The sequence below is a fragment of the Mobula hypostoma genome, chromosome 5 (genome assembly GCF_963921235.1).
Source record: "Mobula hypostoma chromosome 5, sMobHyp1.1, whole genome shotgun sequence".
Taxonomy (NCBI): domain Eukaryota; kingdom Metazoa; phylum Chordata; class Chondrichthyes; order Myliobatiformes; family Myliobatidae; genus Mobula; species Mobula hypostoma.
Window position 1 is genome coordinate 96,917,352 of NC_086101.1, and position 27,667 is coordinate 96,945,018.

Sequence of the window (27,667 nt, forward strand, 5' to 3'; positions counted from 1 at the left end):
CAATTTATTCTGTCCAATTTATTCTTAAATGTTAAAAAAGAACCCGCATTTACCACCTTGTCTGGCAGCTCATTCCATACTCTCACCACTCTCTGCATGAAGAAGCCCCCCCCCAATGTTCCCTTTAAACTTTTCCCCCTTCACCATTAACCCATGCCCTCTGTTTTTTTTCTCCCCTTGCCTCAGTGGAAAAAGCCTGCTTGTATTCACTCTATCTATACCCATCGTAACTTTATATACCTCTATCAATCTCCCCTCATTCTTCTATGCTCCAGGGAATAAAGTCCTAACCTATTCAACCTTTCTCTGTAACTGAGTTTCTCAGGTCCCGGCAACATCCTTGTAAACCTTCTCTGCACTCTTTCAATCTTATTAATATCCTTTCTGTAATTTGGTGACCAAAACTGAACACAGTACTCCAGATTTGGCCTCACCAATGCCTTATACAACCTGTGATGCCACTTTTAGGGTAGTTTGTTTCTGTATTCCCAGATCCCTCTGTTCTACTGCATTCCTCAGTGCCTTACCATTTACCCTGTAGGTTCTACCTTGGTTTGTCCTTCCAAAGTGCAAAACCTCACACTTGTCTGTATTAAGCTCCATCTGCCATTTTTCAGCCCATTTTTCCAGCTGGTCTAAATCCCTCTGCAAGCTTTGAAAACCTTCCTCACTGTCCACTACACCTCTAATCTTTGTATCATCAGCAAATTTGCTGATCCAATTTACCACATTATCATGCAGATTATTGATATAGATGATAAGTAACAATGGACCCAGTACTGATCCCTGTGGCACACCACTAGTCACAGGCCTCCACTCTGAGAAGCAATCTTCTACTACCACTCTTTGGCTTCTTCCATTGAGCCACTGTCTAATCCATTTTACCACCTTTCCATGTATAACTACCGACTGAATTTTCCTAACTAACCTCCCATGCAGGACCTTGTCAAAGGCCTTACTGAAGTCCATGTAGACAACATCCACTGCCTTCCCTTCATCCACTTTCCTGGTAACCTCCTCGAAAAACTCCAATAGATTGGTCAAACATGACCTACCACGCACAAAGCCATGTTGACTTTCCCTAATAAGTCCCTGTCTATCCAAATGCTTATAGATTCTGTCTCTTTTCACTCCCTCCAATAATTTACCTACTACTGACGTCAAATTTACCGGCCCTTAATTTCCCAGATTACTTTTCGATCCTTTTTTAAACAACGGAACAACATGAGCCATTCTTCATTCCTCTGGCACCTCACCCGTAGACACCGATATTTTAAATATATCTGCCAGGGCCCCTGCAATTTCAACACTAGTCTCCTCCAAGGTACGAGGGAATACCTTGTCAGGTCCTGGGGATATATCCACTTTAATTTGCCTCAAGATAGCAAGCACCTCCTCCTTTCCAATCTGTACAATTTCCATGATCTCACTACTTGTTTCCCTTAATTCCATAGACTTCATGCCAGTTTCTTTTGTCATGTGTGAAGCCAAGCAGAGCTGCAGAACGGATGATGCTAATGAGAGAGATAATGAGAGACAATGGAGAGCCATTCAAAATGCTAATAAGAGAGAAGAGAGAGATTAACAAGAGAGGGACACATAATTCAGTATGTGGCATCTGCCACAGACAGTTTGCTTTGAACCTGAACTGTTCACTAACAAATCCTGCTGAGACAATAGGAAGTGTGAAGTTTGATGGATAGGTGATACCCATTAGGGGGATAAAAATAGTGGGTTTGCTAAGGCAGGGGACACACACGACAAGACCCTGGAAAGAGCATTGTGCCCCACAGGTTGGTGGGAGTTTGGAGGACCGATTCGCGGGAATCAGTCAGAGGCTCACAGGGTGTAAAGGTACGATCGGTGGGAACCTGGTGTGTGTCCGCCCTTGCCTGGTGCCGGGTTCACCATGGAAGAACGATCGCATCCGGAACGGAGGGGTCACAGTCAGTGACCACAGTGGGATCAGAAGGCATCAAAAGGTTTGCCTGAAACCAACTGTATCTCTCACTCTCTCTCTCTCTCTCTCTCTCTCTCTCTAACTGTACAGCAATAGCAATTACTTCAAACTACACTAGACTGAACTGAACTCTGCCTCACCTTGAGACTGATCATTTTACCCCTAGACTGCGATAGAGCTTGGTTGATTCCTACTACCCTATTTCTGTGTATATGTGTATACTATCATTGCTAACCTGTTACGTTATAACCTTGTGGTTAGTGTACTGTATTACTTATTTCTTTAATAAAACTTTATTAGTTCCTAGTAATCACAGACTCCAACGAGTGTTCCATTTCTGCTGATTTGACAACCCAGTTATGGGGTATGTAATACTTTAGTAAATACAGATGCAAAAAACCTATTTAAGATCTCCCCCATTTCTTTTGGTTCCGCACATAGCCGACCACTCTGATCTTCAAGAGGACTAACTTTATCCCTTACAATCCTTTTACTCTTAATATACCTGTGAAAGCTCATGGATTATCCTTCACATTGACTGCCAAGGCAACCTCATGTCTTCTTTTAGCCCTCCTGATTTCCTTCCTAAGTATTTTCTTGCACTTTTTATACTCTTCAAGCACCTTATTTACTCCCTGTTTCCTATACATGTCATACAGCTCTCTCTTCTTCTTTATCAGAGTTGCAATATCCCTTGAGAACCAAGGTTCCTTATTCCTATTCACTTTGCCTTTAATCCTGACAGGAACATACAAACTCCGCACTCTCAAAATTTCTCCTTTGAAGGCTTCCCACTTACCAATCACATCCTTGCCAGAGAACAACCTGTCCCAATCCACACTTTTTAGATCCTTTCTCATTTCTTCAAATTTGGCCTTCTTCTAGTTTAGAACCTCAACCCTAGGACCAGATCTATCCTTGTCTACGATCAAGTTGAAACTAATGGTGTTATGATCACTGGAACCTACACACACTTCATTCACTTGTCCTAACTTGTTTCATAGAAACATAGAAACATAGAAAATAGGTGCAGGAGTAGGTCATTCGGCCCTTCGAGCCTGCACCGCCATTTATTATGATCATGGCTGATCATCCAACTCAGAACCCAGCCTTCCCTCCATACCCCCTGACCCCTGTAGCCACAAGGGCCATATCTAACTTCCTTTTAAACATAGCTAATGAACTGGCCTCAACAGTTTGCTGTGGCAGAGAATTCCACAGATTCACCACTCTCTGTGTGAAGAAGTTTTTCCTAACCTCGGTCCTAAAAGGCTTCCCCTCTATCCTCAAACTGTGACCCCTCGTTCCAGACCTCCCCAACATCGGGAACAATCTTCCCGCATCTAGCCTGTCCAATCCCTTTAGGATCTTATACGTTTCAATCAGATCCCCCCTCAATCTTCTAAATTCCAACGAGTACAAGCCCAGTTCATCCAATCTTTCTTCATATGAAAGACCTGCCATCCCAGGAATCAATCTGGTGAACCTTCTTTGTACTCCCTCTATGGCAAAGATGTCTTTCCTCAGATTAGGGGACCAAAACTGCACACAATACTCCAGGTGTGGTCTCACCAAGGCCTTGTACAACTGCAGTAGTACCTCCCTGCTCCTGTACTCGAATCCTCTCGCTATAAATGCCAGCATACCGTTCGCCTTTTTCACCGCCTGCTGTACCTGCATGCCCACTTTCAATGACTGGTGTATAATGACACCCAGGTCTCGTTGCACCTCCCCTTTTCCTAATCGGCCACCATTCAGATAATAATCTGTTTTCCTAATAGGAGATCTAATATTGCATCCTCTCTAGTTGGTACCTCTATATATTGATCTAGAAAACTTTCCTGAACACATTTTACAAACTCTAACCCATCTAGACCCCTAACAGTATGGGAGTTCCAATCAATATGTGGAAAATTAAAATCCCCTACCACCACAACTTTATGTTTCCTGCAGTTGTCTGCTATCTCTCTGCAGATTTGCTCCTCCAATTCTCGCTGACTATTGGGTGGTCTGTAATACAATCCCACTAAATGTGGCCATACCTTTCCTGTTTCTCAGCTCCACCCATAAGGACTCAGTAGACAAGCCCTCTAATCTGCCCTGCCTGAGCACTGCTGTAACATTTTCCCTGAAAAGCAATGCTACCCTCCATCTTTCATTCCTCTGCCTCTGTCACATCTGAAACATCGGAAGCCTGGAATATTAAGCTGCCAGTCCTGCCCCTCCTGTAGCCAAGTTTCACTAATTGCTATAACGTCATAATTCCACGTGTCAATCCATGCCCTCAACTCGTCTGCCTTCCCAATAATAGCAACGAAACTTCTTCTATCCTTGACACTTCCAAATTTCTGGCATACTGTTAGTGTCTTTCACAGTGCAAAATGCTAATTAAGTTCTTCCGCCATTTCTTTGTCCCCATTACCACTGTTCAGCATCATTTTCCAGCAGTCCAATATCCACTCTCACTTCTCCTTTATGCTTTATATATCTAAGAAACACTTTTGTTATCCATTTTGTTATCTTTGGCCCACTTGCTTCACATTTCACATTTTCTTCCGTTATGGATTTTTTTTTTAGTTTCCTTCTGTTCATTTTAAAATCTTCCCATTTCTCTAACTTTCCACTATTTTTTACAATATTATATGCCCTCTCTGTCTTCATTCTGCCTTTGACTTCCCTTGTTATCCACATTTGCTTCATCCTCCCTTTAGAATACTTCTTCATCTTTGGGATGTATCTATCCTTCAACTTCCAATTTGTCCTCAGAAACTGCAGCCATTGCTGTTATGCCGGCATCGTTGCTGGTGTCCCCTTCCAATCAACTTTGGCCAGCTGCTCTCTTACGCCTCTGTAATTTCCTTTACTCCATTGTAATACTGATACCTCTGACTTCATCTTTTGCCTCTCAGACTGCAGCATGGGTTCAATCATATTATGATCATTGCTTCCTAAGATTTCCTTTACCTTAAGCTTCCTATCATACCTGGGCCATTTAATAACACCCAATCCAGAAATCCTTTTCCCCTGGTGGGATAATCCACAAGCAATGCTAAAAAGTAATTTCACAGGCATTCCACAAATTTCCTCTCGTGGGACCCAGCACCAACCTGATTTTTCCAATCTATCAGGATACTGAAATTCCCCATGACTATTATAACATTGCCCATATTACATGCTTTTTCTAATTCCAGTCAAAATTTATATTCCATATCCTGGTTACTGTTCAGGCATCTGTATATAATCCAATACATTTTTTACATTTGCAGTTTCTTAACTCTACCCACAAGGATTCTACATCTTACAATCCTATGCCACCTCTTTCTATGGATTATATTTCGTTTTTTACCAACAAAGCCACACCACCCCCTCTGACCCCTGCCTGTCCGCTCAATACAAGGTGTATCCTTAGAGGTTAAGCTCCCAACTATGATCTTCTTTCAGACACATTTCAATGATACCCACAACATCATACCTGCCAATCCCTAACTTCAATAGAAGATCATCTACCTTATCCCATATGTTATGTGCTTTCAAATATAACACCTTCAGTCCTGTACTGATCACCCTTTTCGATTTTGCCTGCATGTTACACTTCACCTCATTCCACTGAGTGCAATTTTGCCCTATCATCTGCCTGTACTTCCTCACAGTCTCACTATACCACTATTGACTTGTATCCCAACTGCCTCATTCTCAGCCCTATCACTCTGGTTCTCATCACCTGTGCTACATAATATACACACAATTTACTAATCCTAACCTGTACAACTTCAGAATGAGGTAGGAAACCCATGCAGTCACAGGGAGAATGTACAAATTCCTTGCAGACAGCGATGGGAATTCAACCCTGATTGATGACCACTGGTGCTGTGAAGCGATTGTGCTAACCTCTATGCTACCATGCTGCTTGAAGCAGAAGCTATAGGCAGGGATAAAGGAACCAAGTATTGCTGATTAGAAACTAAAGTTTAAAAATCCTGTTTCTTTGAGCTTCAGGGAATCTAGGGTCAAGGGCCAATGAGTCAAAAGCTGACCTTTTAGCCATGATACCTGCACTGACTATCAATGACCCATTGACCCTAATCTCACATTCATCGCATTTTTTCTGCCACTTTCACATAAAGTCCACACAGATTCTATCACTCAGCTGGTGTTTGCCAAGGTTTCATGTGAACTATACAGTATAGAATTGTGGATAGTAACATCATTCCAATCTTTTAAGCCAATATTTCTCTAACTTATTGACTTTGTCAGATATGGTTGCTGATGTCCCTGAAAGCTGTCATAGCTGCGAGGGAGTAGTAGTGATAAGCTCCCACTACCTATTAAATGGTCCCAATGGCTTATGTCTCAAATAGCCTCCGACAACCAGGTCCAGCTCCTGACCTTCACATGTGGCTTAGCTACTGAGTCTGGCAGAAGCATTACTACTGACAGGAGAAAGGGGAACAACACTTTACTGGAGCCTTAAGACCAGTCGCTTTGAGCAGATAGGTCTCATCAGACCAACAACGTAACCATTTTTTCTGGCAGGAGAAAGGGCAAAGGCAGGTAACTCGCACGTTAAAACCAGTTATTTCAGGCAGATTGGTCTTTTCATCCATGATTGGCAGCTCATCTAGGAAAAGGAAAATTCTGATCTTAAACTTTCGCTACCTGGCAACTATACACATCATGGGGAAGGCTCAGGGAGTAAACCTCGAGGAGAAATCTGCAATTAAGAGTCCCTTAGGCAGTCCTATGTTGAGCTCAATGCTGACTGGCAACTCTTGCGACACTACTGGTGAAAATCTGTATCAGTCTTGGCTGTGATTTGGATTCATCAGCTGTATGGTGGAGAGGGGAAGTATGCCGCATGGGCTAGAGCTTACTCTTCATATGGTACTGCACTGGCTTGCGTATTATGTAGACAAGCTAGGACACAATGTCCATGGTCAACCCTGACTAACAGGGGACCTCATGCTACTGGCAAAGTCAGCATTTATTGCCCATTCTTTATTGTCCTTGGGAAGGTGGTGATGAACCACTTTCTTAAATCAATGCAATTCTTTTGATTGGACAGAGGTGCCCAGGTATTAGACCTAGTGATGAGACTTGAAGAGGAGCCCATTAAAACTGATATTTCTACTCACCCACTTTACCCATCTCACCAAAATGCACTCAGTGTCCACTTTGTTAGGTACTTCCTGCACCTAATAAAGTGGATACAGTGTACTGTATATTCATCACCTTCTACTGTTGTAGCCCTTCCACCTCAAGTTTCGACATTTGGGCATTAGAAATACTCTTCTGAACAACACTGTTGTGATGTGTGGACATTTGAGTTACTGTTGCCTTCCTGTCAGCTTAAACCAGTCTGTCCATTCCCCTTTGACCTCTCTCATTAATAAGGCATTTTTGCCCACAGAACTGCAACTCATTGGATGCATTTTTTTTGTTTTTTACACCATTTTCTGTAAACTCTAGAGACAAGAAAAATCCCAGGAGGTCATCTGTTTCTAAGATACTCAAACCACCCCATCTGCACCATGGTCAAAGTCAGTTAGATCACAGTTCTTCCTCATTCTGATGCTTGGTCTGAAAAACAACTGAACCTCTTGACCATGTCCGCATGCTTTTATGGATTGAGTTGCTGCCATGACTGGCTGATTAGATATTTGCATTAACGAGAAGATGTACAGGAATATCTAATATAGTAGCCACTGAGTGTAATTATTGCAGAAATGGAGACTTAATAAGAAAGGTAAACAAAATGGTTAATAACACATAAGGTAAAAATTAAAGGAAATGATACAAAGTAAATCACTTTGACTTTATTAGTTGAGGCATTGAATTCAAACTCAGGAAGATATGTTGCAGTTTTATAAGACTTAAGCTGCATCTGGAGTATTGCATTCAATTCTGGTCTCCCCATTATAGGAAATCTGTTAAGGCTTTGTAGCGGGAGCAGAAGAGATTAACCTGGATGCTATCTAGAATAGAAGGCATGTGTGATAATGAGAGTTTGGACAAACCTGGGTTGTATTCTCTGGAGTGGTGGAGGCTGAGGGGAGATCTGTTAGAGCTTTGTAAGATTATAACAGGCACAGATAGAGATGACAGACAATATCTTTTTCCCAGGGTTGAAATGTCTCATGCAAGACAGCATGTATATAAGGTCACAAACATGAGGAAATCTGCAGATGCTGGAATTTCAAGCAACACACATAAAAGTTACTGGTGAACGCAGCAGGCCAGGCAGCATCTCTAGGAAGAGGTACAGTCGACGTTCCGGGCCGAGACCCTTCATCAGGGCTAACTGAAAGAAGAGCTAGTAAGAGATTTGAAAGTGGGAGAGGGAGATCCGAAATGATAGGAGAAGACGGTGGGGGGAGGGGAGGGATGGAGCCACGAGCTGGACTGTTGATTGGCAAAAGGGATATGAGAGGATCATGGGGCAGGAGGCCTAGGGAGAAAGAAAAGGGGGAGGGGGGGAAACCCAGAGGATAGGCAAGGGGTACAGTCAGAGGGACAGAGGGAGAAAAAGGAGAGAGAGAGAAGGAATGTGTGTATATAAATAATGGATGGGGTATGAGGGGGAAGGTGGGGCATTAGCGGAAGTTAGAGAAGTCAATGTTCATGCCATGAGGTTGGAGGCTACCCAGATGGAATATAAGGTGTTGTTCCTCCAACCTGAGTGTGGCTTCATCTTGACAGTAGAGGAGGCCGTGGATAGACATATCAGAATGGGAATGGGATGTGGAATTAAGATGTGTGGCCACTGGGAGATCCTGCTTCCTCTGGCGGACAAAGCGAAGGTGTCCAGCGAAACAATCTCCCAGTCTGCGTCGGGTCTCGCCAATATATAGAAAGCCACATCAGGAGCACCGGACGCTGTATATCACCCCAGCTGACTCACAGGTGAAGTGACGCCTCATCTGGAAGGACTGTCTGGGGCCCTGAATGGTGGTGAGGGTGGAGCACTTGTTCCGCTTACAAGGATAAGTGCCAGGAGGGAGATCAGTGGGGAGGGATTAGGGGGATGAATGGACAAGGGAGTCGTATAGGGAGTGATCCCTGTGGAAAGCAGAGAGTGGGGGGGGGGAGGGAAAGATGTGCTTAGTGGTGGGATCCCGTTGGAGGTGGTGGAAGTCACGGGGAATTATATATTGAACCCGGAGGCTGGTGGGGTGGTAGATGAGGACAAGGGGCACCATATTCCTAGTGTGGTGGCGGGAGGATGGAGTGAGAGCAGATGTGGGTGAAAGGGAGAGATGCGTTTGAGAGCAGAGTTGATGGCGGAGAAAGAGAAGCCCCTTTCTTTAAAAAAGGAGGACATCTCCTTCGTCCTGGAATGAAAAGCCTCATCCTGAGAGCAGATGCCATGTCCCATTCTCATCCTGATATGTCTATCCACGGCCTCCTCTACTGTAAAGATAAAGCCACACTCAGGTTGGAGGAACAACACCTTATATTCTGTCTGGGTAGCCTCCAACCTGATGGCATGAACATTGACTTCTCAAACTTCTGCTAATGCCCCACCTCCCCCTCGTACTCATCCATTATTTATTTATATATATATATATATATATATATATATACACACACATTCTTTTTCTCTCTCTCCTTTTTCTCCCTCTGTCCCTCTCACTATACCCCTTGCCCATCCTCTGGGCTTCCCCTCTCCCCCTTTTCTTTCTCCCTAGGTCTCCTGTCCCATGATCCTCTCATATCCCTTTTGCCAATCAACTGTCCAGCTCTTGGCTCCATCCCTCCCCCTCCTGTCTTCTCCTATCATTTCCGATCTCCCCCTCTCCCTTCCGCTTTCAAATCTCTTACTATCTCTTCTTTCAGTTAGTCCTGACGAAGGGTCTCGGCCAGAAACGTTGACTGTACCTCTTCCTAGAGATGCTGCCTGGCCTGCTGTGTTCACCACCGACTTTTCTGTGTGTTGCATGTACTTAAGGTGAAAGGGTGGTAATTTCAAAGGAGATGTGAGGGGCATGTTTTTTCCACTGACAATGGTGGTGTCGGGAATGCACTGACTGGTGTGGTGGTAGAGGCAGATACATTAGAGACTAAGAAACATTTAAACAGTCACATGAATGTGAGGAGAATGGAAGGATATGGACATTGTGTATGCAAAGGGGATTAGTTCAGTTAGCTATTTGATTACTAATTTAATTGGATCAGCCCAAAATTGTGGGTCTGTTACTGTGCTGGACTGCCTCTGCTCTTTGTTCTAATTGAACAGGAAAATTGATACCACTCTTGCTAAAATTTTGTGAATATAAGAGGTCATCACAAGGTGCTTGTTAGAAATTCTCATCTAATTACTTGCAAAATAACCATAAATTTATGAACAGAAAATTATGTTTGACCAAACTTTTTAAGTGTAACTAGCAATATGAAAATGGGAAAAACAGAATAGATGTAGTGTATTCAGATACTTAAAAGACATTTGATAAAGTATCATGCATCAGTTATTTACATGATGTAAAACAGAATCTGGTAAAATGATTGAAACTAAATTCAGTCTTCACTTATCCACTGACTTGCTATCTGCAGGTTAACATGTTAAAGGACAGATAACAGGGAGTTACAATAAATTTATTATTTTCATGTATGCATTCTGTCCACACTTCCCACTGTCTCAGGAAAGCAACCTTCATAATCAAAGAACCATCCCATGCTGATTATTATCCTCCCTACTTCCAAAGGGCAGATAGTACAACAACTTGAAAACATATACCAACAGGCTCAAGGGCCATTTGTATCACACTGTTATAAGACTCCCAAATGGACCTCTGGTACGATAAAGATTAATTTTTGTTCTCTCAATCTACCACATCATATCCATTGACCCATATTTTGCACCTGCACTGCACTTTCTTTCTCTGCAACTATAACACTAAATTCTGCTTTCTGTTATTGCTTTTCCCTTCAACGACACTGATATACTTATGTTTGGAATGATCTGTAAAGATGGCATGCTAAACTATTTTAACACTGTATCTTGGTACATGAGGCAATAATAAACCAGTTAATAGTTTGTCATGAACAAACAGTAATCCGTAATTTCCATTAGTGATTTAGACAGAAGGAAGAACGAAACATATCCAAGATAATATGAAGCATGATAGGAGAGTCTGCTGTGACAAGGGCTTACAGAATTTGCTAAGAGCAGTTATCAGATTAAGTAAGTATCTAAGCTGGAGGCAGGTAGGGTATAAGCTGGGAGAATGTGAGGTTATCCAAAATTCGAACAACAAAGTTTGCTCTAAGTAGTGAGGAGCTCATAGATCTCACTCTACAAGGGGATGCTGATGTATGGATTATTAGATGTAAAGATTAAACATGTTGGTTCAGCATGGCCTCCTCTTGTGCCACATTCTATTTATGGAACTGGAGATGTCAGAATATTTTAGAATATTCAAGGAGTTAAGGGATATCAGGTTAGAGCAGGAAAATAACAATGAGATCTATCAGGAATGACATTGCCTCATTTTGAATATTATCATACCATTCATCTCTGTCAGCATCACAGTTACAGTGATACTTGTTATCCAGACAACTCCCTTCCAACCCACAGGCACATTTCTGAACTCCAGGCAGCGATCCTCCCCAGTAAGTTTGTTTCTCATTGGTCCTCCCAATCCACCAGGTAAATGGGGTTCCACCTGTGAGAAAGCAGAAACAGAGAACAAAATATGATTGAGTCGCCTGAATGCTGCAAGGGTGAATCAAGTCTTTGAAGATTCATTAATAAAACATTAAGAAGCTGGAAATCTGAAACAAAGTCAGAATCTCAGGCAAGTACCTCAAACATTTTCTCTTCTCTGCACTCCTATAGGGAAGGAGATACAAAAGCCTGAAACCACATTCCACCAGGATCAAGAATAGTTCCTATCCTGCTGTTATGTTACTATTGAACAGACCTCCTGTACAATAAGATGGACTCTTGATCTCACAGTTTATTTCATCATGGCCTTGCACCTTATTGTCTGCCTGCTCTGCACTTTCTGTATGACTGTAACATTATATTCTGCACTCTGTTAATGTTTTTCCTTTGTACTAACTATATCAGTGCACTGATGTGATGAAATGATCAGTATGGATGTCATGCAAAGCAAAGTTTTTCACTGTACCTCAGTACATGTAACAATAATAAACCAAGTATCTGTGGAGAACTACTGTGAAAGACTTTTTTGCAATGAAGCCTTGGCCATGTTTTATTTTCTGCAGAGATACGCCCAGATATACTGATTATTTTCTGCATTTTCAATCATTGAAGAAAGTTTCTATTGTGTTATAAGGATTACTTTGTTAAGGAAAGACATCATTATTCATGTTTTCTTTCTTTTGTACAAAATAAAGTTGCCACATGAGCAGGCTGTTAATGACCTACAATCATAAGATTCTCCTCATGCATGAAAAGCATAGACAATATTATATATATTTTTTACAGCCAATTATAAGGAACTATAATATTGCCAGAGCAGGAAAAGAACTGTGCTACAGTGATTTCTTTGTCATAGCAACAATACAGATTGTTATAGACATCATTTTTGAATGGATTGTTTTATTTTATTTGCAATAATATTTCATGTTGTTACCTAACATTGTAAATAATTAAAACATATCATTTAGGACCAGTCATAAACAATCATTTCCATTATCTCAGGAGGCTGTATATGTGCAGGTGCACAAAACGACCCTTCAGCTCATTAGGTCCAAGCCACATAAGACTCCTTTTGTTGTCTTCAGTCACTGTCGTCATAAGATTCTGTTTCATTCTTACCCTTGCGCTTTGCTTTAAATGCTTCACATGTTCACCAAACAACTTCACAGTGCATTGAGCTCCATATTCCATCCAACCCTAAGCTAAGATGCTCCTGCTGTGGCCCAGAAAGCACACCAGTGCCTCTACTTCTGCAGAAGACTAAGGAAGTAGAGGTCACATTATAGCTTTATAAAACCCTGGTTGGACCATAAGTAGAATACTGGGTTCAGTTCTAGTTGCCTCATTGAAGGAAAAATGTGGAGGCTTTAAAGAGGGAGCAAAGGAAATTATCTCAGGGCATGTCTTAAGAAGATAGTTTGAATGAGTTAGGGTTTTTCTCTTTGGAGTGAAGGAGAATGAGAGGTGACTTAATAGAGATGTGCAAGATGATAAGAGGCAGAGATAGAGTGGATAGCCAGAGACCTTTTCTCAAGGCAGAAATGGCTAATACAAGGGGGCTGAATTTTAAGGTGATCAATGGAAAATATAGGGGGAATATTAGCGACAAGTTCTTTACACAGAGAGTAGTGGGTGCGTGGTATACCCTGCTAGAGGTAATGCAAGAGGCAGATACATTAGGTTAATTTAAGAAACTCTTAGATAGGCACATAGATATTAGAAAAATGGAGGGTTATATAGGAAGGAAGGAATAGATTAATCTTAGGATAGGTTAAAATGTCGGCACAGCATTGTGGGCCGAAGGGTCTGTACTGTGCTTCAATTTTCTAAGAAATTCAATAGGTCCCCATTCTCCATCATCAATTTTTATAACTACACCATAGAAAGCATTCTATCTGGACTCATCACAGTGAAGGATGGCAACTTCCTGTATCTGCCCAAAACAGCAAGAAACTATGGAGAGTTTTGGTACATCTGACAACTTTAAACCTTTTCCTATACCAATACCAATCCTCTTATTTGGAATATTGTATTTAGTTCTGATTGCCTCATTATAGGAAAGGTGTGGAAGCTTTAGAAAGGAGATGTACCAGGATAATTCTGGATTAGAAAACATGTCCTATGAGGATAGGTTGTGTGAGTGAGTGAGGGCTTTTGTCTTTTGGGAGGAAGAAGGTAAGAGGTGCCTTGATACAGGCATACAAGATGGTAAGATGGTACCGTTTCAGTCAGAAGCCAATAATGTTAAACATTGGTTGCTATGGAGGGCCAAAATCTCATGCACAACAATCCAGGCAATGCTTGGAAGCTTTGGAAGCTTCTCTGCTTTATGTCCAATATATATAGAAAATCAATATTTAGATGATTGCCATCAAACTAAAATTGGTGGTAAAAGTTGAATAGGATTGCTAATGGATTGTGGTGGATGGTTTAAAATTGCTTGAGGAATTGGTTGAAAAGAGACAACCAGATTGCCTTGGAAATAGGCGGGAGGAGAAGATGGCGACGGGCCTGCGTGTGCACAGCCCTCCAGTGAAAAATGATATCGTATCTGTTAAATAGGGGCAGTGGACGATTCTGATTTGATGGAGAATGGACGTGAAAGCACAGAGGAACATCTGGAAAAATTTCTGAAATTTCTGAAACGCCCATTTGCTGCTGTCGTTACTGCGCAGTCGGGAATCTTTCAGAGGGTAGGCCTCAAAATCCCCGGACTTGCCTGCTTTTGGCAACCAAAAAGGATGGTGCTCAGTACTCGGTGGCGGAGAGCTGATCAGAGCTCAAAGTTTTCAGATGACTCAGAGTCGGATTGTGGTCGGCATGGCAGGGAGAGTTTTTCTTCCTTCTCCTGTCTGCGTGAGATGTGGGACATTTGAGAAACTTTGAACTTTACTATGCTCATGGACTTCTTCATTAAGTTATGTTATTGTTACACTGTTTGTAACTATATGTTATAATTATGTGGTTTTATCAGTTTTTTCAGTCTTGGTCTGTCCTGTGTTTTGTGATACCACACCGGAGGAAATAATGTATCATTTCTTAATGCATGCATTACTAAATGACAATAAAAGAGGACTACGTGTCTTCATAATCATAATCTAAATGCTGAGGGGCGTTGGAGACACTTTGGAATAATGGTGATCAACAGATTGCTGGGGGATGATCGGGAGCAGCAGCAAATGGGGTCTGAGCTGAGACCTCTGATTGGGAAGACTGCAGGAGCTTTCTGAGGTGATCTTGGGATATAATTTGAAAACAGGTAGAAGGGCCTCTTAGATTGCCACTGTATTACAAAGACCATGGTGTCCCTTTAATGCCCAAAGACAGCCAGCCCCAGCACTGCCTCCAACAGGTACCACCCTTTTGGTGCCCTCCAATTCCAAAAAAAATGCAACTCTACCCTCAGCTGATGGATACAGGCCAGTCCATCACAGGCAAAACTATCCCCACCACTGAGCACATTTACAAGGAGCGCTCCCATGAGAAAGTAAGATCCATCATCAAGGACTCCTACCATCGAGGCCATGTTGTCTTCTTGCCACAATCATCGGGCAAGGGGTTCAGGAATCTTAGATCTCATATCATCAGGTTCAGGGACAGCTATTACCCTTCAAGCATTAGGCTCCTGAACCAGTGTTGATAACTTCACTCATCTCAACACTGAAATGATTCCACAATCTCCAGTCTCACTTTCAAGCACTCTGCAATGCATATTCACAGTATTCTTTCTTTATTTATTTGCCTTATTTTGCACATGATTGTCTGTCAGTTTTTACTTATATATATCTTTTCATAAATTCTATTGTTTTTTTTATTTTCCAGTAAATGCCTGTAAGAATATGAATCTTAGGGTAGTATATGGTGACATATACCTATGTGCTGTGATAATACATTTACTTTGAACTTTGCTTTTGGCCCCTGCACCACCCTCAACATCCCACTCCCACCACCAACTAATTTCTTTTCCTAGACGAACCTAACAAACCTCTCCACAGAATTAAAGGGTGATACATCAGATTTCATTTTTCTAAAGAATAAAGTTCAAAGTTGCAGTTGATGCACAATTATAACTTCTTTATTCTAGTATCATCCTTATGCACTTATTGCACTTTTCCCAATGTCTCTCTATTTCTCTTTTGTGATGAGGCAAGCATCAATGTGGACATAAGGATTTTGAATTTCATTAAAGCAGATTCTTTGTTTCTATATTGACAGCTTTGTGAATCTACAAACGTACTTTACTACTTTTAACAATTTGCAGATCTGCATTTCTGAGAGCCTTTTGCTTCTTTATTCCACTTCAATTTCATAAAGGCAGTGCAGGCTTGATGGGCCAAATGGAGTAATTCTGTTCCTACATCTTATAGTCTTCTATTGTAAGTGTAGTCCTATTAAAAACTGCTGTATAAATGCATCAAATTGAATTTGCTGTTTACATATTCACTTGGCAGTTAGATTTCTTTATAACTAATTGCAGACTTTAGTATTAACTATGCTCTCACTTTGATATTATTTGCATTTTGAACAATTCTGTTTTTTTAATTTCCTGAATCCAAATTGTTTATGTAAATAGTGAAAAATTGTAGTCTGTACAAGCATGCCATTCTGATTTATTACATTCATTGTCATAAAATGAAACTGTCATCCATTCTGCGATTGAACTCTTTAACTCAAACTAAAACAATAAGTATAACGTTATTACAGTGCTAGCAATCACTGATCAGGTTCCGTTCCCAACGCTGCCTGTAATAAGTTTGTATGTTCTCTTCTGACCGTCTGGGCTTCCTCTGATTGCTCTGGTTTCCTCCCACATTCCAAAGATGTATGGAGAGGTTTAGTAGTTGTGGGCTTGCTATGTTGGCACCAGAAGTGTGGCAAACTTGTGGGGGTGTCAGTGCATGCTTGCTGATTTGATTTGACGTAAATGGCGCATTTCACAGTATGTTTTAATGTTTTGATGTACCTGTGACAAATAAACCTAATGTTTAATTACTACGTGTTACCATAAGATACCCCTTAGATTACATTGACCACATGGCCTTTCAGAATGAGAACATGAATCAGGTTTATTATCACTGTCATTTTAAGTGAGTCCTCAGACTAATGTACCTCCTCACTGAGTCTATACTGACTATTACTCACCCAGTTACTCTAATTCTACACTAATTCCATTTTATTCTTCACTTATTCCACTCAAACTCCTGCCAGATGTTACCATGAGGAACAATCTAAGAGTAGAAATTTAAATTATCAACCTGCATAACTTTGAGACGTGGAGGGAAATTGGAGCAACCAAAGGAAAGCCTTGTGGTCAAACAGGGAAGATGCAAACTCCATTCAAACAACAGAAGCCAGGATTGAACCAGTACTGATGGAATTGTGGGGTAGCAGCTCTAGTAACTGCACTACATTGCTACTGTGATCCTGCAATTTTTTTTCTTCATAACTTCAAATAAATCGACAAGGTCACTCACACATAAATCTCTTCTGAAATCTGTGCTGACTACTGTTACATATCTCATGGAGATCTTGTGACTTTCTTGTGAGAATGATATAATGGTCTTTTGGAGGTCACCTGATGTAATTTTCCCGCTGTGAGGTCACATGATGACATGTTCACCACGAGTATAAAAGGGAAGATCCCTGGTGACGCAGTTAGTTTTCTAGTTAGAACGTCAATGAGATATCCCGCTCCACTGCGTATTTGCATTATGATGCAGTTTTGATTTTAAACAGAGTTTTATGTTCTATTGTAAGGTACAGGAGTACTGGGCTGGTAGTTTGACCAATCGCTGCCAGGTTTGTTAATGTATCTTTTCAGTAACATTGGAGAGTGAAGACGGGACCCTGAAGGAGACATTCGACGGGTTTGGAAAGGACCGAACATTATTGAATTCGTTCAAGAAAGAGTGATCTGCATGAGATAGCCTCTGCTAAAAGTGGCAGAAAAGGCTGTGCAGGATCTAGTCTACGGAGGAAGAGGTCAATGCCTTTAAACTGTTTTATTTCCGTCTCGTGAATCCTGCGGACAAGGCAGAATCCGGCTGGGAGTGGCAGTGACGTCATGTCTTTGAGGAATTTGTTACTTCATGAAAGTCTCTCCTAATTGACTATATAAATTTCTTGGACTTTAAAATTTACCATTCGAAGAACTGTGTTTGAATTTATCGCTTTAAGAACTGGTTTCGTATTCATCGCTTTAAGAGCTAGTACTGAGTAGCGGTTTAATGAATGGCTGCATAGCAGTTTACTTCCGGTTAGGGTTTTCGTTCGTTTTTTTCATTGTTTATCTGGGTTTAATAAACGCTTGTTTGTTTATAAATCCTGACTCGATATATTCATTGTTGCCGATCAGGTGACACTACATTTTGTTATGTAACGATATTTGAAGTTGAAATATTTATATTGTTTCAGACATCTAATCTCCTGGGTACTGTGTTGTACCATTTCAGTCATTATCCCATCATGGGCCAAAATCTTCAGCACAAGAGTTATATAGGTACTGTGTTGTTACACTCACAATGTCCACCAATAAAAGGGCATATTTGCATATAGAAATAAAGTTCAAGTTCAAGTTCAAGTTTTATTGTCATTCAACCATATATGAATACTCATGAAAACAGCAAAATGGAACAGCATTACACCAGGGACAAGGTGTAAAACTGTCATAAGGCGGTGGCTAGGAACGGACCCAAGTGCAAGACACAGACACTGAAGTACTAGGGACAGGACTAGGATACAGGGTGAGGGCAAGGACATGGACACGAAAACCGGGAACCCGGAACAGGACTGGACAAGAGAGCTAGGAGCCCGGGCTTGGACTCCGAGCCAGAGACTGGACAAGGACCCAGTACCTGGGTCGTGCCTCTGGCTCGGACCCCAGAATTAGGCAAGGATGAGGCTTTTCTGGCAGGCAGGACGAGGCTGGAGTCTTCAGGCTTCAGGCTTGAGGCTAGGCAGGAGGCTGGAGACTTCAGGCTAGAGGCTAGGCAGGAGGCTAGATTCTTCAGGCTTGAGGCTAGGCAGGAGGCTGGAGTCTTCAGGCTTGAGGCTAGGCAGGAGGCTGGGGTCTTCAGGCTTGAGGCTAGGCAGGAGGCTGGAGTCTTCGGGCTTGATGCTAGGCAGGAGGCTGGGGTCTTCAGGCTTGAGGCTAGGCAGGAGGCTGGAGACCAGGCTTGAGGCTAAGCAGGAGGCTGGAGTCTTCAGGCTTGAGGCTAGGCAGGAGGCTGGAGTCTTCGGGCTTGATGCTAGGCTTGGCAGGAGGCTGGAGACTGGAGACTTGAGGCGAGGCGAGGCTGGAGGCTGGAGGCAGGAGAGAGGCGAGGTGAGGCTGGAGGCTGGAGGCAGGAGACCGGAAGCTCTTCCTGGGCAGGGCGTGGATCTCCACCCGACGGAGGCAAGGGACAGGAAGGGACAGAGCCAACCGCAGGTAATGGCAAGACAGCCTGGCTTACCCGACGGAGGCAAGGGACAGGAAGGGACAGAACCAACCGCAGGTAACGGCAAGACTGCCTGGCTTACCCGATGGAGGCAAGGGACAGGAAGGGAGCTGGGTATGGGGTGGCTCCAGGACAAGACAGCAAGACAAGGCAAGGCAAGACAGAACTTCAGGCGAGGCGAGAGTTACCGGCAAGGCTTCAGGCGAGGAAACAGAAGGCAGGGGAAGGGATACAAAGAGTAAGGACAAGAACAATCCAGCAGCCACGCCCTGGTCTCTGAAGGTATTTATGCAGCCAGCTCCAACGAGCATCAGCTGCCTCAATTAGAGCTAAACAAGAACAGAAACAGGGTAGACAGGAAAACCTGGAGCAAAGGTCAATGGACTGGACCGTGAACCGGAATATGGACTTCACGGACCGGACCGTGACAAAAACACATTACCAACAGTCATACACAGCACAAGACACATACAGCACATATGAGATTGCATGCACATATAATACATCTGTAAAATACAGTCATACAAAAACTATAATCCAACTACCTACAGCAGTCTGCGGTCAAACACAATACAGCTTGTTTTCTGCAAGCGGGCACTGAGGGGTAGCACCGTCTCTAGCATGGATGCCATGTCACACCACCTCTGCCACTCTGGTGGAGCATCTGACTCTGACACCTCCCCCTGGGCAGCTGCAAACAGGAGACACCGCGGATTATGGCCTAGACTTTTCTTCAACTGAGGCCACACAGCTCTCTCATCGTCCACTTTCAGTTTTCGCCAATGAACAGATGAATTGCATTTGCAACATTTGACACCACCAACGTCCAACAGGGTCTTGCAATCAAGATGATCACTCGATGTTAGACTGCACACTTCCTTCACGCACCAATGCCCTTTGTTTCAGGCAGCCTCATGGTCCCCACAAAGTCCAACTCCTTCAGTTCCTTTGCCAATGAGCAACACGCTGATGGAGTAGACCTGCAGTACTTTAAGTCCTTAATGTCCAGCAGGTCTTACGATTGTAAAACTGAGGTTTCTTAAATATTTGTTGAATGATGCCTTGAAGTTTGAATGGGAAAATCAGAAATTATTGAAATAAAATCTACCTCAGTGATGGCCTGGATTCAATAACTTACTAAAGTTATTGGTAACTTAGTAAACTCTTGCCCCTACACTATTGATTGTAATCTCCTTTCCTTCTGCCAAATACTGCTTCAGCATACCTTCTAATGACAGTGGCACCGTGGTGTAGCTATGAGAGATTCTCTCTCACATCCCCTGTAATACCGGTTCAATCATGGCCTCTGATGTTTTGTGGAGTTTGCATGTTCCCCATATTGTTTTTTTTCTGGGTGCTTCAGTTACCAACTACATCCCACAGATGTGTAGGTTGATAGTTTAATTGGGCATTCTAAATTACTCTGACTCATAGAATCTGACAGGAGTTTGAGGGGAACGCAAGGAGAATAAAATGTGATTAGTGTAAGATTTGAGCAACTGGTTGTGTGATGGTATGGACTCTGAGCTGAAAGGACTGTCTCTATGCCAAAGGACCTAATAACTCTATGTCCCCTCCATCAACAAATTATTCACCTATATTTTGTTCCTGTCTTTACCAACTTCTGCTCACTTGCTCTACCAATCATTTTTCTCGCCTTTCCACATATTTGCTCCCTCCCTCCTCCAATCATTTACCTTCTCAGGTCTTCACTGATTACTTCTCCCTCTCTCTGTCAATTTTTTTCCACATTCTTCGTGATTGAATCCTCCTTTGTCCAATCTTTGTCAGCTAATTGCTAGTCCCTCCTTCTCTTCTGCCATCCCTTTTTCCCTCCTCCATAAAACACTTGCCAGTTTTTTTCCCTGTACCTATGTGTCCTAATAAATGGAGTTTTAAAGAATGTTACTGAAAAATATAAAACCCAAAAATATTTATCCGGTATTGATATGAGGATGTTCTCCCTAAACAACTAGGAGTCATCACCTCATGGTGAAGGAGGGCTCATTTAAGATGAAGACTTTATTCTCACAGTGATTGGAATTCATACCTGCCATGGTCTTACTGAGTGGTAGAATAGACTCAAAGAGCAGTATGGCAAATTCCCACTTCTACTTCTTAAATTCTTAAGTTCCCATATTCCTACCATTTGTATTCATCTCAGCCCTATTGCCAGCAAAGGAGTGGCTCAACTTTTCATAGATACACAGATCTTCATTTGTTCTTGACAAGGGTGGACAAGATGATAAGAAATATAGATTGAGTGGGTAGCCAGAGACTTTTGCCAGGGCAACGTAATATTGTATCAGATTCAAGGGTCTGGTGAGTGAGACAGAAAACACTGACTGTGAATAAGTATATTCATCATTTACTTACAAACAGTAAAAATTCATGTTCCCCAAGTTATAGGAACTACAAAGTTGAATATTCAACAAACATACTTAGCTAAAAGTGTGCTCACAGCATGCCTTCCCAATGGTTATGTGCACCACTTGCCTTAAACAAAGGAAGAGACAGCAAGCCACTTCCACATGCTGTTTTATATCTGGGATATTTCAAACTGGACACCAGGTGGCTAACCAATGGGAAAAGCAGCTGCAATTTCTAAACTAACCAATCACGATGGAAGCAGCTTTCAATGAGCGGAATAAGCCAAACAAGGAGGCAAAATTTTAAGGTGGTTGGAGGAAAGTATAGGGGAGATGTGGATGCCCTTTCAGAGATGGTGGTAGAAGCAGATCAAGTCAAGTTTATTGTTATTTAACTATATACAAGTATATAAAGTATATAGCCATATAATGTATATCGAAACGAGAAAATGTTTCTTCAAACCAGGGTGTAGTACACATAACACACGATGACTTATGAAGGTAAGGATAAAATGTACAGATGAATCACACATAAATAACAAACTAAAGTGCATTAATATTAAATATTGTAAGATATGGAACAGATTAACCAGTTACACTTTGAATATGATGCAACATGGAGTTCAGAAGCCTAATGGCCTGGAGTAAGAAACTGTTTCTCATTCTGACCGTTCTTGTTTTTATGCCTCATAGTCTCCTGCCTGATGGTAGAAAGTCAAAGAGGATGCTGGATGGATGGGTGGGATCCTTAATAATACTAAGGGCCTTGCATACACAGTACTCTTGATAAATATCCCCAATGGATGGTAGGGAGACCCCCTATGATCCTCTCAGCTATTCTCACAGTCCTTTGTAGGGACTTCTGGCCCGATGTTTGACTGCTTCCATACCTGATGGAGACGCAACTTGTCAATGGTGACCCTGTAAAATATATTTAAGATGGGGGTGCAACACCTCACTTGCCTCAACCTCCTTAGCAAGTGGAGGCGCTGCTGTGCCTTCTTGTCCAAGGAAGTGATATTAAAGCACCAGGTGAGGTCATCCATGATGCACTTAACTCTCTCTACAGAGGAGCCATGTATTGACAGAGAGGGTTGGTTCATCTGTGACTTCCTGAAATGCACAATGATTTACTTGCGCAGGCTTAGGTTGTTCTTCTCACGCCAATCTACCAGTTGCTCCATTTCCTCTCTCTATAGTCTCACCATTGTTCTTGATAAGGCCAACCGTTGTTGTGTCATCTGCAAACTTCGTACAGTTTGAGTCAGATCCTGGGACACAGTCATACATCAGCAGTGTGGACAGCAGTGGTCAGAGCACACCTCCTTGGGGACAGCCAGCGCTCAGCATAATGGGAAGAGAGATGTTGCTGCCCACAGGGACTGTCTGTGGCCTTACTATTAAGAAGTCCAGTTGCAGAGGGAAGTGTTGAGACCCAGTGAGGCCAGATTCCCCACCAGTTTCTGAAGTATGATTGTGTTAAAAGCTGAACTGAAGTCTATAACAGCAGCCTGGCATACGAGACCCCATTTTCCAGGTGGGACAGGACAGAGTGGAGGGCAAAGGCTACTGATTCATCAGTGGATCGATTGGAGTGATAAGTGAACTGGAAATGTTCCAATGTAGCCAGGAGAAAGGCTTTAATCTGCTCCATTTCCGGCTACTCAAAGCATTTCATAATGGTTGATGTTAATGTTACCAGATGATAATCATTTAGGTAGGTTACTGACACCTTTTTCACACTGGAATGATGGCTGCTACCTAGAACACCAAGGGGCCAGTGGGCTGTTCCAGAGAGATGTTGAATATATCCGTCAGCACCTCCTTCAGCTGGGCTGTGCAGTCTTTCAGAACCTGACCAGCTTGTGTGGGTTAACTCCGGCCAGGGTCTTCTTCACCTCAGCTTCAGCCAGATGGAGTGTCTGCTCCCCTGGGAAGAGGGTGCCATCCTCACCAGCGCTTGGTTCTGTGCATGAAACCGGGTGTAGAAGACATTCTGACTCTCAGGGAGTGAAGCATCCCTCAGACACATTTGGGGTATTTAAGAAATTCTTAGATGGGCACATGGATGATAAAAAAAATGGGGGGTTATGTAGGAGAGAAGGGTTAGACTGATCTTAGGTTGAAAGGTCAGACAAAATGTCGTGGGCTGAAAGGCCTGTTCTGTACTGTGCTGTACTGTAATGTTCTATGTTCTACGCTCTTCCATCCTTTTTGTTGGGAAACTGTTGAGTACATCCTTGCAGTTGAGTTCCACACCACTATTTGATGTAAATAGGGTCCAAAACATGGTAGCGTAGTGGTTAACATGACACTATTACAGCTCAGGGCATAAGAATTTCACAATCAATTCCAACATCATTTGTAAGAAGTTAATAGGTCCTTCCCATGAGCTTGTGGGTTTCCTCCAGGTGCTCTGGTTTCCTCCCACAGTCCAAAGACATACCAGTTAGTAATTGATCATTATAAATTGTCCTGTCATTAGGCTAGGGTTAAATAGGTTGGTTGCTGAACTGTGTGGCTCTTTGGGCCGAAGGGCCTGTTCTGAGGTGTATCTCAAAATAAAATAAAAAGCCTAAGGATCAATATTAGATGAGTTTTGTGCTGCTCGTTCTGTTGCAAGAGTCATTCTCAGCACCGAGCTAACATAATCCGAATGGCATGAAACAACCTTTAGACCACAGTGCCGGCAATTATCACAGTACAAACTGACAGATTGGCTGATGATTTTCTTTTGTGAATGATTTTAATAATGGTAGATTTTCCAAGGCAGAATGCACAATCACTATGCATTTCTGTACTTGTCCATACACATAATACAATAAAGTTCTCATAAGTCTCTCCCTAGTGAATAACTGACTCTGGAAATATATGACAGCAAATGTATTTGGATCAGCAATTCCTTTAGTCTAGGTGTATAGATGTCTTGATGTTTGTTTGAGAACAATCTTGATAGAGTTGTATTTCTGTTTTGTGTGTTCTGTCTTCCCTGTGATAATAGTTTTTCTTTGATATTTTCCCCTGCAGGCTATTTTTAATGAAACAGTAGATGTATTTTGAAAAGTTGGAACACAAAATATCAGAATGGCTTCATAGAATATAGAACATAGAACAGTACAGATCATTCAGCCCACGAAGTGCTAGTCATTTATCCTGCTCTAGGATCAATCTAACCCTTCCCTCCCGCATAATCATCCATTTTTCTTTCATCCCTGTGCCTACATAGAAGCCTGTTAAATATTCCTAACATGTCTCCCTCTATCATTGTGCCTGGCACTGTTTTCCACACATCCACCACTCTCTGTGGGAAAAAAAGAACTTACTTTTGACATCCCCTCTATACTGTCCTCTAATCCTCAAATCACCTTACAATTATGCCCTCTCATATGAGCCATTTCCACCTGGGAAATTTCTCTGGTTGTTCACTTGATCTAAGCCTCTTATCATCATGTTCACTTCCACCAAGTCACCTCTCATCCTTCTTCCGAAGTGAAAAGTCTTTGTTTGATCAAACTATCCTCATAAATATGCAGTCCAATTCAGGCAGCATCCTGATAAATCTCATCTGCACCCTCAATAAAGCTCCCACATCTATCTAAACAGGAGCTGCATAATTACTTTGTAGCTCTTGAGCTCAATTCCACAACTAATGAAGTCGTGCACACTATAAGCCTTGTGTTACTCCACAATGCTAAGCATTCTACTGTTAATTTTGTACTCTGCTTTCAAGTTTGATCTTCCGAAGTGTAATTACTTCAAACTTTATTAAACTAAACTCTATCTGCCACTGATCTCAGCACAACTCTGCACCCTACCAATGTCCTGTTGTAACCCATGACAAACTTCTACATTATTCATGGCATCTCTAACTTTCATGTCACCTGCAAAAAATTGAAATCAGAAAAATCTGCGTTTTCTTCTGGTATACCTCACCAAAAATTATAGCTGACCACAGGGACAATGAGGAATCTGCTAGAGGAACACAGAGGGCTGAGCAGCATCTGTGGGAGGAAAGGGATTGTTGATGTTTTCAGTCAAATCCCTGCAGCAGGACTGAGAGTCGAGAAAGGAATTGGCCAGTGTAAGGTGACTTGTGGAGTGTAAAGGGGTGTAAGATGACAGGTAAGTTACACTGTGTAGAGAGTGGTGTTGAGAGATGGTAGCAGGTGAATGATAGATGAAGACACAAGAGTTTCTGCGATGCTGGAAATCTTGAGCAATGTGCACAAAATGCTATAAAATGATAAACCATAGAATTAGACTCGGCCCATCAAGTCTGCTCTGCCAATCCATCATGGCTGATTTATTATCCCTCTCCACCCCATTCTCCTGCTTTCTTCCAAAAACTTTTGACGAACTGACTAACTAAGAACCTATCAACTTTTGCTTTGAATATACTCATTGACTTGGCCTCCAGAGATGTCCGTAGCAATGAATTCCACAGATTCACTACCCTCTGGCGAAAGAAATTCCTTCTCACCTGTGTTCTAAATGAACTCTTTTCTAAGGCTGTGCTTTCTAGTCCTAGACTCACCCACTATAGGAAGCATCCTCTCCACATCCACTCAATATTCAATAGGTTTCAATGAGATTCCCCCTCATTCTTTCAAACCCCAACAAATACAGCCCCAGAGCCATCAAACATCTGTCATGTATTAACTTTTCATTCCCAGAATAATTTTCATGAACCTCCTCTGGGCCCTCCCCAATGCCAGTACATCTTTTCTTAGATAAACAGCACGAAACTGCTCACAGTACTCCAAGTGCAGTCTGATCAATGTCTTATAAAGCCTCAGCATCACATCCTTGCTCTGATATTCTAGAAACATAGAAACATAGAAAACCTACAGCACAATACAGGCCCTTCAGCTCACAAAGTTATGCCGAACATGTCCCTACCTTAGAACTTACTAGGCTTACCCATAGCCCTCTATTTTTCTAAGCTCCATGTACTCTTGAACTGAATGCTAACATTCGATTTGCCTGTCTTACCACTGACTCAACCTACAATCTAACCTTAAGGTTTTCCTGCATAATGACTCCCAAGTCCCTTAGCATCTCTGACTTTTGAATTTTCTCCTCATTTAAAAATAGTTTACACCTTTATTCCTTCTACTGAAGTGCACGACATTACACTTCCAGTTATTATATTCCATCTGCCACTTCTTTGCCCCTTCTCCCAATCTGTCCAAGTCCTTCTGCAGACTCATTGCTTCCTCAACACTACCTGTCTCACCACCAATCTTTGTATCATCTGTAAACTTGGTCACAAAGCCATCAATACCTTCATCCAAATCGTTTACATATAGCATGAAAATAAACAGTCCCAACACCAACCTCTGCAGAACATGACTAGTCACCTGCAGCCAACCAGAATAAGCCATATTTATTCTGTGTACGGGAACTCAACAAGTCTGGTACCATTATTGGAGGGGAATAAAGAAACAATGTTTTGGGCCGAGACCCCTCATCAGAAAGAAAGAGGGCATCAGCAAAATAAAAATTTTGGGGGAGAGGGAGGAGCACATCCTGGTGACTGTTATTCTCCTATATTGATGCTGTCTGACTTGCTGAGTTCCTCTTGTATTTTATGTGTGTTACTCAAGATTTCCAGTATCTGCAGAATCTCCTTTGTCTCCACCTTGCTGCTCCACTGCAAAGTCTGTTCAAGATACGATTTCTCTAAACAGGTTTTCCTCCTCTCTTTAACAGTTCAATGAGACCCTCTCTTACTGCTCCCCTTCTGTGATCTCTGCCACTTCTTGCTCTTCAACCATGTGCTCACCCAAACTTATTGTCTATCAGCTTGTGCTCCTTCCCTCCTAATACTTTATATTCTGGTTTTTGCCCTCTTCCTTTCCATTTCTGATGAAAAGTCACAGCCTGAAACAACAATTTTCCTCCATAGATGCTGCCTGTTCTGCTGAGTCCCGCCTGAATTTTGAGTGTGTTGTGAAGGCAGACAAATGAGTGGCACATTCTTGCAGCTGCAGTCTCTTGTGTCTCCAATTACCACTGGACATTCATCTTCTATGGAATACTCAACCCATTATCAACCCTCTCCAAATCACCACGGACTTTGCTGTACTCAGTTTGTCAATAGCATTACAATAATTATACATCAGTCATCATCATCCTCAGGTGCCGTGCCCAGTTTGAGCTTTGACTGCCATGGCCCACACACTCCTGTTTTGGGTCAAGTGGATCAATTCATTGGTATTCATTTCCAGTTCTCTGG

General features: G+C 42.2%; 1 protein-coding gene across 3 annotated transcripts in view; it reads right to left on the reverse strand.

Annotated features, from left to right (window-relative positions):
* Window positions 1-27,667, reverse strand: part of LOC134346869 (contactin-associated protein-like 5) — a 1,934,616-nt gene that overhangs the window by 543,610 nt on the left and 1,363,339 nt on the right. For all 3 annotated transcript variants that reach the window (XM_063048675.1, XM_063048674.1, XM_063048673.1), the window contains exon 14: window positions 11,463-11,619. In XM_063048675.1, coding sequence (XP_062904745.1) covers window positions 11,463-11,619 — 157 coding nt within the window. The remainder of the gene's footprint in view (window positions 1-11,462; window positions 11,620-27,667) is intronic.